The sequence below is a fragment of the Hemitrygon akajei genome, chromosome 5, assembly GCF_048418815.1.
Source record: "Hemitrygon akajei chromosome 5, sHemAka1.3, whole genome shotgun sequence".
Taxonomy (NCBI): domain Eukaryota; kingdom Metazoa; phylum Chordata; class Chondrichthyes; order Myliobatiformes; family Dasyatidae; genus Hemitrygon; species Hemitrygon akajei.
Genome location: NC_133128.1, coordinates 145,881,761 through 145,897,002, shown reverse-complemented (window position 1 = coordinate 145,897,002; position 15,242 = coordinate 145,881,761). Strand labels below are relative to the sequence as shown.

The 15,242-nt window shown below is 40.9% G+C and overlaps 1 protein-coding gene across 2 annotated transcripts in view; it reads right to left on the bottom strand.

Annotated features, from left to right (window-relative positions):
• Positions 1–13,261: 13,261 nt before the first annotated feature.
• The window catches only part of vps8 (VPS8 subunit of CORVET complex), a 618,230-nt gene continuing 616,249 nt past the window's right edge, over positions 13,262–15,242 (bottom strand). For both annotated transcript variants that reach the window (XM_073046772.1, XM_073046773.1), the window contains one exon: positions 13,262–13,565. In XM_073046772.1, the coding sequence (XP_072902873.1) occupies positions 13,425–13,565 (141 nt within the window). In that variant the 3' untranslated portion in view covers positions 13,262–13,424. The remainder of the gene's footprint in view (positions 13,566–15,242) is intronic.

Here is a 15,242-nt window from a genome sequence, read left to right as displayed (position 1 = left end):
GCAGATCCAGCAGTCATAAATAGAACTGTCCCTTTGAAATGCTGAAAGCAGAGGAAAGATGTGATTGATTTTGAAAAGACATGGAGGTGGCCTTACCTTATTTGAGATATTTACTTTGTCCGATTCATTCCTTCCTAACCCTGTCTGGAGTTTAACTTGTTTTCTCTTTCCCAGTTCAGGAAAAGGATTTTTGACCTGAGTATTTTTAAAAAACAAAATAAACTTTATTCTGAATAAAAATATGTACAAGAACAAACCATGCAAAACATTTTCATTCATGGACAATGCATTAAGCAATGTTAATTAACATTTTTAAAGCTAATAGCACCAATGCCACTCATGTAGCTCGCTCGATTGATATACCTGCAAATCAAAAGGGAAAGCCCATAAATCAGAGAGCTCTATATCATGCAGTTGCTTGGGATGATCTGTGATAAAAGACCCTTGCATCTTATTCCATATCTGCTTCTACACCCACAGCCCACAAAAATCTGAGCAACTGTCTCGACCCCACTACAATCATCCCTGGGGCAGCATGAGATGGGAGTAATGGGCATGCAGAAAGGAACTGATTGGGATGGCCACTCTCACCGTCAGCGAAGCAAAGTCCAGGTGCCTCTCGCTGAGATCTGGTGTTGAGGCGTTCTGCCCGATCCTCTGAACAGTCTGCTCAAGGAAGCACGGCACAGTCTCCATCCGATCCTTCCCCTGCAGCATCTGTAGGATGTACCATGCCGACCATTGTCTAATGGACCCGTGGTCAAAGGAAGAGATTGTCTGTTCCCACAAGTGCAACCTGACCTGTGCATCGCTGTTCTGAAATCAGCTTTTAATTATTGGCTAGCAATAAAAGCTAGCAGATCAAAATGACATTCCTTTTAATGCTCCAACTGAGTAAAGAATATGGGGACATGTATTGATAAAAATAGTGCCACAGTACAGCAGTGGTTAGTTTGACGCTATCACAGTTTGGGGCGTCAGACTTTGGAGTTCAATTCCAAGGTCATCAGCAAGGAGTCTGTACGTCCTCCCTATGGAATGTATGGGTTTTCTCCGGATCATCCTGTTTCCTCTCACAACCCAAAAACCTGCCTGTTAGTAGGTTAATTGGTCATTGCAAATTATCCAGCGATTAGGCTAGAGTTAACACGGACGTTTCTGGGTGGGCAGCATGGTTCGAAGGGCTGGAAGTGCTGTATATAAAAGTATGATGAATATAAATGTATAGCTTCTAATATGTTTACTAATTGCTTCGGTGCTGATTAGGATTTGGCAATGCCATTATTCTACCTATTTAATAACACCAAAGCAATGTGTTAACGCCCTTAATAATGATAACATCATATGAATAACAGCACCCTTGAAAAAAAAGGAAGAAGTTAAACAACACTGAGATGTCCATATTATGCCTCTAGACTTGTGCTGAAAATGTAAGCAGTAATTTCATGATGATGATGATGATGATGATGTACATATTGGGGAAAAAAGGAATATTAAATCAGCTATGTCAATGTACCAGTTTGGAGAGTGGACTGGATGAATCTCATTTCACTCTAATTAATAGCATCATACAGAAGTTGAGAATATATTGTATACTTACCTACTGGTTGTATAATGATGTGCAATAAGGAGTACAAATGACTCATTTTGGTGGTTCCCTGTGGATGAACTGCTGCAGAAGTTTTCTGTCACTATTCACAAAGTATTATACAAAGAATCAAGTCAGCAGATTATTTAACAAGATTTGAACTTGACAGCTGTCAATAAAGCACAATAACTTTCCAAGAACGGTTCACTATCTTTGGACACTGTGTCCGTGGTGAAGTCTTTAGTTATTTTCACACATTCTGTTTCTCTCTATTGTTTGCAAGAATACTGAAAAGACTTGCTAAGCCCCACATTAAAATTCTAAAATCACTTTGTGTTGGGTCTGGACCAACAGCCTAAAAGAAGGATACAGATTCTCCAAAGATTGATGAAACATTGCCATGAAGGATGCCAATTTGGCATAGAGTTTTCAGTCAGAATACTCCAATGACACTCCCTCCCATTCACCATGCCTGTAACTTTCTCAGGCCTTGAACAAGTACAGTTTTATCTGTATTTGATTCTCAGGTCTTCACTCTCTGAGTGTCGAGCAAAAAACACAGCAACGATCTTTGAATGCTTTGATTGATGTACAGAGTTTAACTCGGAATTATAAATGAGACTGAATTATAAATTAGACAGAATTGTGATATAGAAATCCAAAGTCAAAACTGGTAATGACTAACTGGTTCAAAAGAGAACGTAAAAAACATTTCATGAAATTGTATGAATAAAATTAAAAAATCAGTGCTAGCTATAATTAAAATTGAATTTAAGGAATTAATTGGTTGTGAATGGAAGTTAACCAGTGTACTGTTCTGTCATCTTTGATGAGGAATAGGCAGGGAGTTACACCAACATCAGCAGTAAGTATTCACAGGCTGATAACAATATAAGTATTTCAGATTTCTGCCAATTTTGTAATGGAACATAGAACAGTACAAACCAGGAACAGGCTGTTCCATCTGCATGTTTATGCTCAACATTAAGCCAGTCCAAGCTATTTCCATTTGCCTGTATATGGTTGGTAACCTTCTATTACTACCTGTTCATCCCTTTTAAATGTGCAAATGAATTGCTGCTTGAAAATATCCATCCATTCTCTGCAAATTTCTGTGCCCATCTAAGACTTTTAAGCACTGCTACTCTCAGGGTGGAGGAGCAACACCTTATATTCCACTTCGGCAGCCTCCAACCTGATAGCATGAAAATTGATTTCTCTAACTTTCCATAATATTCTTTTCTCTCTCACACTACCTTCTTCTTCAATTCCCCACTCTGGCTCCTCTCTTACCTCTTCTCCTGACCTGCCTAACACCTCCCCATGGTTTCTTTCCTCCTTCCCTTTCTCCCATAGTTCATTCTACTCTCCGATCAGATTCCTTCTTCTCTAGCCCTTTTCATTTTTCACCTATAACCTCCCAGCTTCCTACTTCATCCTCCTTCCCTCACACACATGGCTTCACCCATCACTTTTTAGCTTGTACTCTTTCTCCTCCCCCCCATCTTCTTATTCTGCCATTTCCCCCTTCCATTTCAGTCCTGATGAACACCACTTCGACAGGCAGGATAACCAGGTGAGGGTAGCCGGTAGGCCTTATACATTGATGAAATAGGGATATGCCTATTGTAGCATGCAAAGTCAGCTCCAACAGACTGGGTGGATGACATCTACCATGAGATCCAATGCTCAGGAAGGTGGTTCTGCAACATTATGTGGAGAGTGAAGGGCACGATGAGGCACAGACGTAATGGTTAACCACTGCAGCCAAGAAAGACCCTAGTTGTGACGATATTTGTACCATTGGACCCGGACTTTCGAGTCAAGAGAGTGGAAATGCCCCACTTTAAAAACTCTCCCACAGAGGTTTCCTGTTAACATTGGATATGATGGACAACCACCAAACCAATTGATAGTATTTTAATTTGTTCTGTATTTCATTTAAATACATAATTTGGTACATAGTTAAATGGTACTTTGTCTTTTTTATACATTTTTAACTACTTCCATGAAACTTTGGCTAATTGGGGTAGTTGCTTAATTGGGCCAAAAGGTACTGGTCCTAATGTGGCCTAATCAAACAAAATCCACTGTACTTATATCATATGTATCTTTTTCACTTTGCCCCTCTCAATTTAAAGCTATGACTCTAATTATAGTGTTCTCGCACAGGTGTAAAAACTCTGAACTAAACACCAAGTATAGACCAGAGTCAATGAGGCGCGATCCCAGTAAGATTAACCGTTTACTGTTCACTCTTCCACATTAACGTATGGTGAAAACTGTTGATAAAACAGTACAAAATATATACAGTATTTGTTTCCTTCATGGCATCACATTTACATCATAAGTACTTGCAAAAATAAAACTACAAAAAACTATATTACATTAAAGTACAACATACAGTCAGAATCTACCTACACCATCAACTGGCTTTAAATACACTTCAACACAAACTATCCGCAACTCCTTAAATAACAAAGAACATAAACTTTATCAACCGTCATTACTTTTAACAGAATCAGCGTTAACATTTTTACTTCAACATATCGATTATCTTATGAACTTACGGCATTGCTTCTATGATGTTTCTAGTGCGTTGAAAGAAAATTTTTCTCGCGCTGATCCTGCAACCCAAGAGTTGGATCTTATGACAAAATGGCTGGGAAAAGAATCATGCGAACAGGTGAGATGCATACGTTCAGTGTACATCAAAAACCCCAAGCTAGCCTTATGCAAAGCATGGGAGAGACTTCGGGTGTGTTATGCAGCTCCTGAAATTATAGAAACGGCACTATTTCGATGTCTGGAAAATTTTCCTAAGGTGTCAGCCAAGGACCACACTAAGCTAAGAGAGCTTGGAGATCTAATCATGGGGATTGAAGGCGCTAAAGAAGACGGCTATTTAACTGGCCTGTCATATTTAGATGCTTCATACGGAATTAGACCAATCATGGACAAACTTCCATTTGGGCTGCAGGAAAGGTGGGTGTCTGTTGGCTCAGAGTACAAGGAAAAGAACGATGTTGATTTCCTCCCTTTGAGTATTTCACTAGGTTTTTGTGCAAGGAGGCGAAGAATCGAAATGACCCTAGCTTCATGAGTCAAGGTAGCAGTACAATTCACACCAAGCCAGTCAAATCCACTTCAAATAATTTTATCATCAATAAACCTGTCTCAGTACGTAAAACTGAAGTCTCTACAACTAACAATGACCCTAGCAAGAATGGTCCATTGCACAACAGACCCCACCCCCTCAAAAAATGCAGAACGTTTAGGAAAAAACCCTTTAACGAGAGAATGGCCCTTCTCAAGGAGAAAAAAATATGTTTTAAATGCTGTTCCTCTACCTCTCACCTCGCTAGAGAGTGTACGATCCCCGTCAAGTGCTTGGAATGTAATAGCACTAATCACAATGGGGCCATGCACTCCGGCCCGTTACCGCAAACTGACAAAGTTCCTTCACCCTCACAAGAGGATGGCAGGGAGGGAGAGGATCACTCCAAGACAACTGTTGTCAGCTCGAGCTGCACAGAAGTTTGTGGTCAAGGTCAGTCAAGCCGTTCTTGTTCAAAGATCTGCCTCACTAAGGTGTACCCTAAGGGAGGCAAAGACAAGGCCATCAAAGCCTATGTAATTCTGGATGACCAGAGCAATCGCTCACTAGTCAGATCAGAGTTCTTTGACTTGTTCAACGTAGAGAGTAATCAGTTCCCATACTACCTTAGAACTTGCTCAGGCAGTGTAGAAAGATATGGAAGGAAGGCAAAAGGCTTACAGCTTGAGTCGCTGGATGGTAAAGTTGTCATCTGTCTCCCTCCACTCTTAGAGTGCAATGAAATTTTGAATAACCACACCGAGATCCCGACGCCAAGCTCTGTGCGACACCAGCCGCATCTCCACCACATTGCCAAGCACATCCCAGAACTGGATCCAAAAGCAGAAATACTCCTGCTACTAGGAAGAGATGTTCTCCAGGTGCACAAGGTTAGGCAGCAGGTCAACGGACCACACGACGCCCCCTTTGCCCAACGCCTGGATCTGGGCTGGGTGGTGATAGGAGAGGTGTGCCTTGGCAATGTACACAAACCGACAGTTAACACACTCAAGACCAATGTGCTAGAGAGTGGCCGCCATTCAATTTTTCAACCCTGCCCAAGCTTCATGTGGGTCAAGGAAGCATGACAAGGCTTTAACAAGTGTAGTAAAGTAACTGACAAGACACTGGGACAGTCAGTCTTCGCTCAAACTGAGCATGATAATAAACTTGCTCCATCAGCACAAGACGCCATCTTCTTAAAAATAATGGACACCAAGGTCTTCAGAGATGAAGCAAGTAACTGGGTCGCCCCACTACCTTTCAGAGAACCACACCAGCGCTTGCCAAACAACAAAGAGCAGGCAGTCAAGCGGTTCACATCTTTGCAAAAAACCCTGAAAAGGAAACCTGAGATACAGCAACAATACATAGCATTTATGGAGAGGATCTTCGCTAATGGACATGCTGAAGTAGCACCGCCACTGAGAGGAGGAATGCAGGTACCTCCCAACGTTTGGGGTTTACCACCCACAAAAGCCCAATCAGATCAAGGTGGTCTTTGACTCCAGTGCTCAGTGCAATCCAAGGAAGAGCCCTTCTCAGAGAACTTACCTCTGAGCTCTCCGACTGGGATACTCCCCTACCAGAAGACAAGCTAAACAGATGGGAGGCTTGGACAGATTCACTTCAAGATCTAAAACAGCTTCATATCCCACGTAGGTACGCTGCGGATGAATTGGCCCAGGCAAAGGACATCATCCTTAAAGCAACTCAAAGAGCAGCTTTTGCAAGGGAGTTTTCGGCCCTCCAAGTTAATAAACCAATACCAAAGGACAGCCCTTTGAGAAAACTCAACCCAATCCTGAAGAACAATTTCATTTGCATTGGAGGCCGGCTAATACACTCTCGCCTTTCAGCTGCAGAAAAGAGCCCAGTAATCCTGCCCAAAGACAGCCACGTGTCCTTACTGCTTACTCGCCATCACCATGAACAGGTAAGGCATCAGGGCCGTCACCTGGCAGAGGGAGCAATCAGGGCAGCGGGACTGTGGATCTTGGGAGGCAAAACACTGATCAATTCCGTACTCCACAGATGTGTAACCTGCAGGAAACTGCGAGGGAAGATGGAAGCTCAACGTATGGCATACCTCCCACCAGAATGCCTCAATGCCTGCCCTCCTGTTACATATGTGGGTCTCGATGTATTTGGTCCCTGGACTATTACCACTAGACGCACTAGAGGAGGACAAGCAGAGAGCAAACGGTGGGCCATCATGTTCAGCTGCATGAGTTTGAGAGCGGTACACATTGAAGTCATCGAATCTTTTATACATCCAGCTGCATTAATGCTCTCAGGCACTTCTTTGCACTAAGAGGCCCTGCAAAACAGTTAAGATCTGATTGCGGCACAAACTTTGTTGGAGCGCCCAAGGAGCTCGGGATGGACAAGACGTTGCAAAGGTACCTCAGTGAGCAGGGTTGCAACTGGGAATTCAACACACCACACGCCTCTCACATGGGAGGCGCATGGGAGCGGATGATTGGTATCGCCAGAAGGATCCTGGATTCAATGTTTCTGCAGCAATGCACCCGACTGACCCACGAAGTACTGTGCACACTAATGGCAGAGGTCACAGCTATTATAAATGCACGACCACTCCTACCTGTCTCTTCTGACCCGGAAAGCCCCTTCATATTCTCACCATTCATGCTCCTTATGCAGAAGGCAGGAGCTTCCCCTCCACCTGGGGACTTCTCAGATAAGAATTTGTACACAAAGCAATGGGGACAGTTTCAGGCTCTCGCAAATCAGTTCTGGTCTCTTTGGAGACATGAATATCCATCTTTGTTGCACCACAGACAAAAGTGGACAGAACCTCGCAGGAATCTTCAAGTTGGAGATTTAGTCCTGCTCAGGGACAAGCAGATCGCCCGCAACTGCTGGCCAATGGCCAGAATCACTGCCACATTCCCTGGCAGGGATGGACATGTCAGGAAGGTTGAGTTGAAAACTTCTGATCAAGGTGATGTGAAAATTTTCCAAAGGCCAGTTGCAGAAGCCATTCTACTTCTACCTAAGGACTGATTTAGAGAATGAAGTTTTGTATTATGTTCATAGTGACCTTACAAAGGTCAGGCGGGGAGTGTGTTGCCCTTAAGGCATTCGTTTAGTTTATTATATTTTTGCTTTAGTAATTCGTTGTCTGTGATATATCGCGGCATGCGATGATGTCACACCCGGTTTCGCTGCGTCTTGTGGGAAAATACCGGTTTGGAGAAATGGGAAGGAGGGAGCTTGTGTGTGCAGGATCAGCGCGAGAAAAGTTTTCTTTCTATGCACTAGAAACATCATAGAAGCAATGCCATAAAGTTCATAAGATAATCGATATGTTGAAGTAAAAATGTTAATGCTGATTCTGTTAAAAGTAATGACGGTTGATAAAGTTTATGTTCTTTGTTATTTAAAGAGTTGTAGATAGTTTGTGTTGAAGTGTGTTTAAAGCCAGTTGATGGCGTAGGTAGATTCTGACTGTATGTTGTACTTTAATGTAATATAGTTTGTTGTAGTTTTATTTTTGCAAGTATTTATGATGTAAATGTGATGCCAAGAAGGAAACAAATACTGTATATATTTTGTATTGTTTTATCAACAGTTTTCACCATACGTTAATGTGGAAGAGTGAACAGTAAATGGTTAATCTTATTGGGACCGCGCCTCATTGATTCCGGTTTATACTTGGTGTTTAGTTCAGAGTTTTTACACCTGTGCGAGAACACTACAGTGAAAAGGCGGCATTACCAGGTGTTTCAAGTGCTATGATGGCATCACGATCCAGCGTCAAGTCGTTGCCATCCAGCGCTAGGAACAGTAGGGCATCAACAAATAAGACTGCCCACGCAAGAGCTAAAGCAGAAACCGCTAAGGTGCGAGCGTCATACGCTCAACAGGTAGCAAAACTGAAAATGGAAAAGGCTGCCAGAGAAACTGAAAACCGTAAGGAAGCGGCTGCCAGAGAAGCTGAAAACCAAAAGGAAGCGGCTGCCAGAGAAGCTGAAAACCAAAAGGAAGCGGCTGCCAGAGAAGCCGAAAACCAGTTGGAAAGGGTAAGGATAGAGTCAGAGTTAGAAGTGCTGACACTACACCGAGAAGCCGAAGCTGCCAGGGTGGAAGCAGAGATATTAGAAAATGCTGAAGAAATGCATGTTCTGGAAGAAGTAAAATCTACTTCAGAAAGGAACAGATTGGAACGCACAAGCGACTACGTCCGGTCTCAAATGGACCTGAAGATTCGTTCTTCCTCTCCATACTTAAATGCTAACATCCCATTTCATGAGGAGTCAAAGAGAGGCCCAATTGCATCACATCCATCTGAGGAAGACAATTTACCCTTGCAACTTTGCAATGAATTCAAGAATGAAAGGGCTGATGACAAATACTTTTCGACACCAAACTTACCAGATTTGGCGAGAGGACAGGCAAAGGCTAAGTTCAGAACAGCAAATCCCATAACAAATGTACACCCTCAGTCATATACCCGCCAACATATTCCCCCAGCCAGCATGCCACTTGCAGTTGAACCCACGGCACAGTATTTAGCACGACGAGATCTCGTCACTTCAGGACTATACCAGTTTGACGATAAGCCTGAAAATTACTATGCATGGTACTCCTCATTCGCCAACGCTATCCACGGAGTCCAGATCAGTCCACAACCTCTGATGCCAACTCTTAGACTCTTATATGTTGTGATAAATCACATTTCACTCTTCTAATCTTCAATGGATAAAGCCTAATCTGCCCAACGTTCCCTAATTATAAATCTTTTCCATTCTAGGGAAGATAAGTAGTTAACATTTCAGGTCAAAGACTTATCATCAGAACTGAGAAAGGGAGAACAAAACTTAATGCAGTTAGCTGAGATGGGGGGCAGGGAGGGGAGGCAATGGGAAAATAAAGGTAATGTCTGTAATAGGGTGAAATAATGCAGGCATTAAATGGGCAGTTTGTAATGGTGTGAAGTGTGCAATGTTATAAATTATTAGTCCATTGCCAGCAGACTAGAACATAAAGCTGCCAGCACAAGTGGACAGTTGTGATACAAACATAAAGACCAAGCTATTTAAAAGTGGAAAATTCAATAATGAGTCCACCCACTGATACCTTTTAACAACAGCACATTTCTTCTTGAATGGACTCTAATAACTCAGCCAAATATGATTTTTCCTAATGTAAAACCAAGTTGACTTTGCTTAATTACCATGAGTTTTTAAATGCCCAGCTATAACATATTTAATAGTAGCTTGTGACATTTTCAAGCTAACTGGCCTGTATTTTCTGGATTTCTGTCTCCATCTTTTGAATACAGAAGTTATATTTGCTCTTTGCATATTGGGATTTAATTTTTTTTTAAATCAACAGATTCATAACCACTTAAGATCAGAATGAAGTCCATCAGGACTTGGGATCTTGCTAACTGCAGCTTCAGCACTCTTACCTGGTAAATGTAATCTTGCTCACTTCTTCTCTCCGTTCCACATTTGCAACTACTCCCGGGAAGGGTGGCATAGTAACATAGTGGTCAGAGTAATGCTATCACAGCACCAGAGACCCAGATGCAATTCCACCACCCTCTGAAAGGAGTTTGTCCATTCTCCCCATGACCACATGGGTTTCCTCAGGGTGATCTGATTTTCTCCCTCATTCCAAAGACATACAGGTTAGAGGTAGTAAGTTGAGGGCATGCTATGTTGGCATCAGAAGTATGGTGACACTTGTGAGGTGCCCCAGCACAGCTTCAGACCATATCGGTCACTGATACAAATAACTGTATGTTTCAATGTTTTGATGTACATGTGACAAACACAGCTAATCTTGGTATCTGGCCAAAACTGATATATACAACTGCTTAATTCATACTGTTTTTCAATATTAATTTCCAAACTCAATAGTAATTGTTACTGCTTGCTCTTACATTCCTGTCTATCTTTACCTCATACTCTAATATGTCCATCTTTGGTACGTGTTTATCATATGCTGTTGCCTGATTACATTTTGTCCAGTCTTGTATATAGCCACCCATCTTTGTTTGAGTATTTGACTTTCCTTTGAGTTCAATACTATTTTTAACTATTTCTCCTACTATCAAGCATTCAACCAATGACAAAAAAAAGTTGGGTTGTCTGTTTGTGACCTTACAAAGTATGTAACTCAAGCACTGATGGACACTCCCTTCTTCCTCCTCTCTATTTCTCCATTCATCCATCCACCTGAATTCTCTTGCTTGCATTTTGAATAGACACTCTGTTCTGAGCTCTGTCACAGGGAGAGATAACAGGGTGAGCAGAAGAAAAAGATTCTCAAACTTCATTAACAATATGCAACAGTCTTACAAAGACTGGAGGAGCAGTATTTGAGGTGACTTTGAGAACCTTGAGCCCATGAATTGAAAATGCCTAGAAACCTAGCACTTTCTACATTTGGCCAACTACCTTCTCCTTTAACTAGTAAAATTTGTGGATCCATCATGAGTCTCATCATCCACCTCAGAACTGACAGAGTGGGAACAAGTTGCCTTGGCCCTACTTGAGATGAAGAAGAACACAAGGATTTGGAAGATCAAGAGCACCAGCTGCTTTACTGTTGAAACTGATTAGTCATTGGCTGCCCCTTTGCCATGTCAACATTGCTAATTTGGATAGTCCTAGATCCAGCATGCTATGCAGATCCTTGCTCACAGTCTGTTTTCATGATGTGGAAGGTTAGATAAGCTGACTGAGACCAAGAGTTGTTCCACGAGGTGGAGCGAGATCTCAGGTGAAACCAGGTTTAGAGTATTATATCCTGGGACACCGCCCCTCCCTAAGTGATCCGACACCGTTTGTCAGTTTTCATATGCACCAAAGGCTCGTAAAACATATTTAATTGTCAGAATAAATACCTGATAGTCTGAAAATGTTATACTATTTAAAGTGATTGAATAATAAAATATGAAAATATTAAATATCATAAATTAAGATAAACATAACAATTAAAAATGTTAAAAAGATTAAGTAACACAAGCATTTAACTTTTTACACAGATCTGACAATTCAAACTTAGGTTTCAGCACAAAAAAAGCAAGTTGCTGAATGAGCTCAGGTTAATCAACACCAGGACTGATGAAGGGCCTTGAACCAAAGGCCCTTTGCCTTCTCAAATGATGCTTGACCTGCTGAGCTTCTCCAGCACATTGTTTCATTTTGCACCAGACTCCACCACCTGCAGTTTCTTGTGAGTCCTTATGTTTCAGCCCTACCTTTTGTAAAGCTGATCACCAGATATGTTCAAACAGTCATGGCTACGTTGCTGAAGAGTTTGGTGGAGGAGCATAGTGTTAGATTAGATAGTATCTGTCTTCCATCTGTCTTCAGATTTTGGCTCATCCTAGACTTTAATGTTTGATTGCTTCTGCACACATCTTTCTTTTTTTTAATAAATTTTTAAATTGAATTTTCAAATAGGTTACAGAAAGAAAAAAATTTATCAACCCTCCCCCCCTCCCTCCTAACATATCCCTATAGAGAAAAAAAGAGAAGAAAAAAGAAAGAAAGTAAGAGTGCCTGGATATCAGAAGATCCCCACATGCTCCATGGAGTTCATAATAGTTCATAAATTTATTTCTTGTATGTATAGTTTGATTCAAAACCAGGCAATTAAACAAGGAATTCATAAGTCAAGACAAAAATGGGAAACTGATTTGAATACTAAAATTGAAGAAACAAATTGGTCAAGACTATGTCTTGACAGTATGACAAATACAACAAATGTCCGGCTAAGACTAGTGCAATATAAATTTTTACATCAATTATATACTACACCACAAAAAATAAATAGATTAAACCCAAATTTATCTGATCAATGCTTCTGGTGTAATCAAGAAATTGGTACTTTTTTACACTCTACTTGGTCTTGTTTTAAAATTCAACCTTTTTGGACAAATTTAAGAGTTTTACTGGAACAAATTATTGGAATACAACTTACACATGTCTTTCTTGCGCTGAGATCCAATTGACTGATAACCCTCGTTTTTCAATCAGCTCAGTTCTCTTCATTCATGTAGGAATGGAATGAAGAGCAGGCCTGCTGCTCTCCTTCCTGGCCCATCACTCGCATGAAATAGGAAGGTTTCAGTGTCTAATTCAGAACTCGTCTGGTTTATGTGGAATAAACAGGTGCTACAATTAACATTAGCAGGTTGCGAAGAGATAAACACCAATGAGTCAATTATCCATTCTCATTCTCTCTACTGTGCACACATTTTAGGTTTGGATTGTGCTGTTTTTGAGATAATATTTCCAAACACTGCCTAGATATGAATTTGGACTACTCGTATAATGTACAGTTATGTGGTTAATCATTGAGGCATGTAGATCAAGTAACTTGAAATGTGTTCTATCATGCTTGCAGTAAAAGGAGAGAACAGTGAACTTCTGTCATGAATCTTTTAAATATTCTATCTTCCCAAACACTTATTCAACTATATTTTTATGGGGAAGAAATAGCAGAAGATATGGTTATGAAATCTGAGTTATTTCATTTGTTTCATGATAAAGTGGAAAAGTACATTGTCTGTCTTTCCATAAATACACAACCAGCACGGCAGAACAGAACATACTTTATTAATAGTAGCAATGTTATGCATGCAAGTTTTGAGAATTATGCAGGCTACTGGTATTTTTAGCCTTGGCATTAAATCTTAATGCAAAAGGTTTTAAGAAGTTTTAGTCCTTTTTGATTGTGCAAGCGGCATCTGTAACATTAATCTTCAGTGACAGGAGGTGGTGACAGACGCAACTGGAAGTTCTCATTCTGGAAAACGCTATTCGCCGCTGTACCAGGATGAAGAAAGCCATGTTTGTCACTGCTTCGATTACGTGAGAGTTCTGTGAGAATTGCAAGCTGCAAGAAACAAAGAAAAGAACATTTATAGATGCTGGATATTTTGTTTAGTTACAAGTTAGTACAATTCAAAGAGGTGATAGAAGTAAATAATAAGGCTCCACTACTTCTGTTCTTGAACAGAGAGACTCAATATTACATGAAGAAATAAGAGAAAATCTGCTGATGTTGGAAATCCAAGCAACACACACAAAATGCAGAAGGAACTGATGAAGGGTTTCGGCCCAAAATGCTGACTGTTTACTCTTTTCCATAGATGCTGCCTGGCCTTCTGAGTTCCTCCAGCATTTTGTGTGTGTGTTGCTTACATGAAGAGAGCTTTTTGTACTCCAAAATGATGGACGATCAATTCTTGTAATTACTGTCATCGTCAAGAACTTGCGAACAGAGGTAGTGTAGGAAATAGACTCCTTGTCTACAATAAGCCTTATGCAATTACACAAATCACACTCACTTCAAAATGTCAAAGTAGAACTACTGAATGATTTAAGATTCTTTAATGTCACTTCCTGTAAACAAGTGTAAGGAGAATGAAATAATTGTTATTCCCAATCTGATATAGCAAGAAAAAACACAAAGATAAAGAACACAATAATACAAAACACACAATAAATATAAATACATAAGACAACTTATGTATTTTGATTTATAGATTTGACTTATAGATTGATTTATGTCGATAAACTAACACTAGGCTGTGTATAAGGTGGCTGACAGGAAATAACAAAGTAGAGGTGGTGTTAGTCAATGGAGAGGTTGATTAGCCTTATTGCTTGGGGAAAGTAGTTGTTTTGAGTCTGGTGGTCATGGTGTGGATGCCACTTAACTTCCTCCCTAACTGAAGTCAGACAAATTGTTTGTGAGCAGGGTGCATGGGACCCTACATGAAGTTACTGGCCTTTTTCCAGCATCTTTCTATTTTTGTTTTGTTTCACTGCGACTTGCTTATCCCAGGCATGCAGCTCGCTGGCTTCATGACTCACTGCCAAGATAGGACTGCTGAGTCTTTCAATGGCAGAGGAGATGGAGTATCCTTTATATTTAACTCACTGAAGTACACAAATGTGGTGGTTCTGTCCCAGTCCTGCTCATCCAGCCTGCAACATCTAGTGTTCAAGTATCACCCATTTTATTTGTTGTAGGAGTTTTCAGCCATTATCTTGGAAGCAGTGTACATTCCACCTCAGGCCCGTGTCAAACAGACTCTATATGAATTGAGTGAAGTAATCAACAGGCCTGAAATAGTGCACTGATACCTTCTCCATCTTTTTGGTGGATTTTAAGCTGGCCAGCTTGAAAAAATCTCTAATTCAGTTCACCTTCAACTTTAATAGTCATTCAACCATACATTAATACCCATGAATAAAGCCAAATGAAACATCGTTACTCTGGGGCCAAGGTGCAAAACACAGTGCCAACGGTCATACACAGCACAAAGCACACAGACCACATGTAAGATAGCAAGCACATATAAGATATCAGTAAAAATACAGTCACACAAAAAAGATACATTCTAAGACCGAGTCCATGAACGTTGCAGGAGTCTGCAGTCGAACATAATACAGCTTGTCTTCTGCTGAGTGAACACTGGGGGGCAGCACCAAATTCAGCTTGCACAGTGCCACAATTTGCTGACGACACAGCCATTGGTAGAATTTCAGATGGTGACAAGAAGGC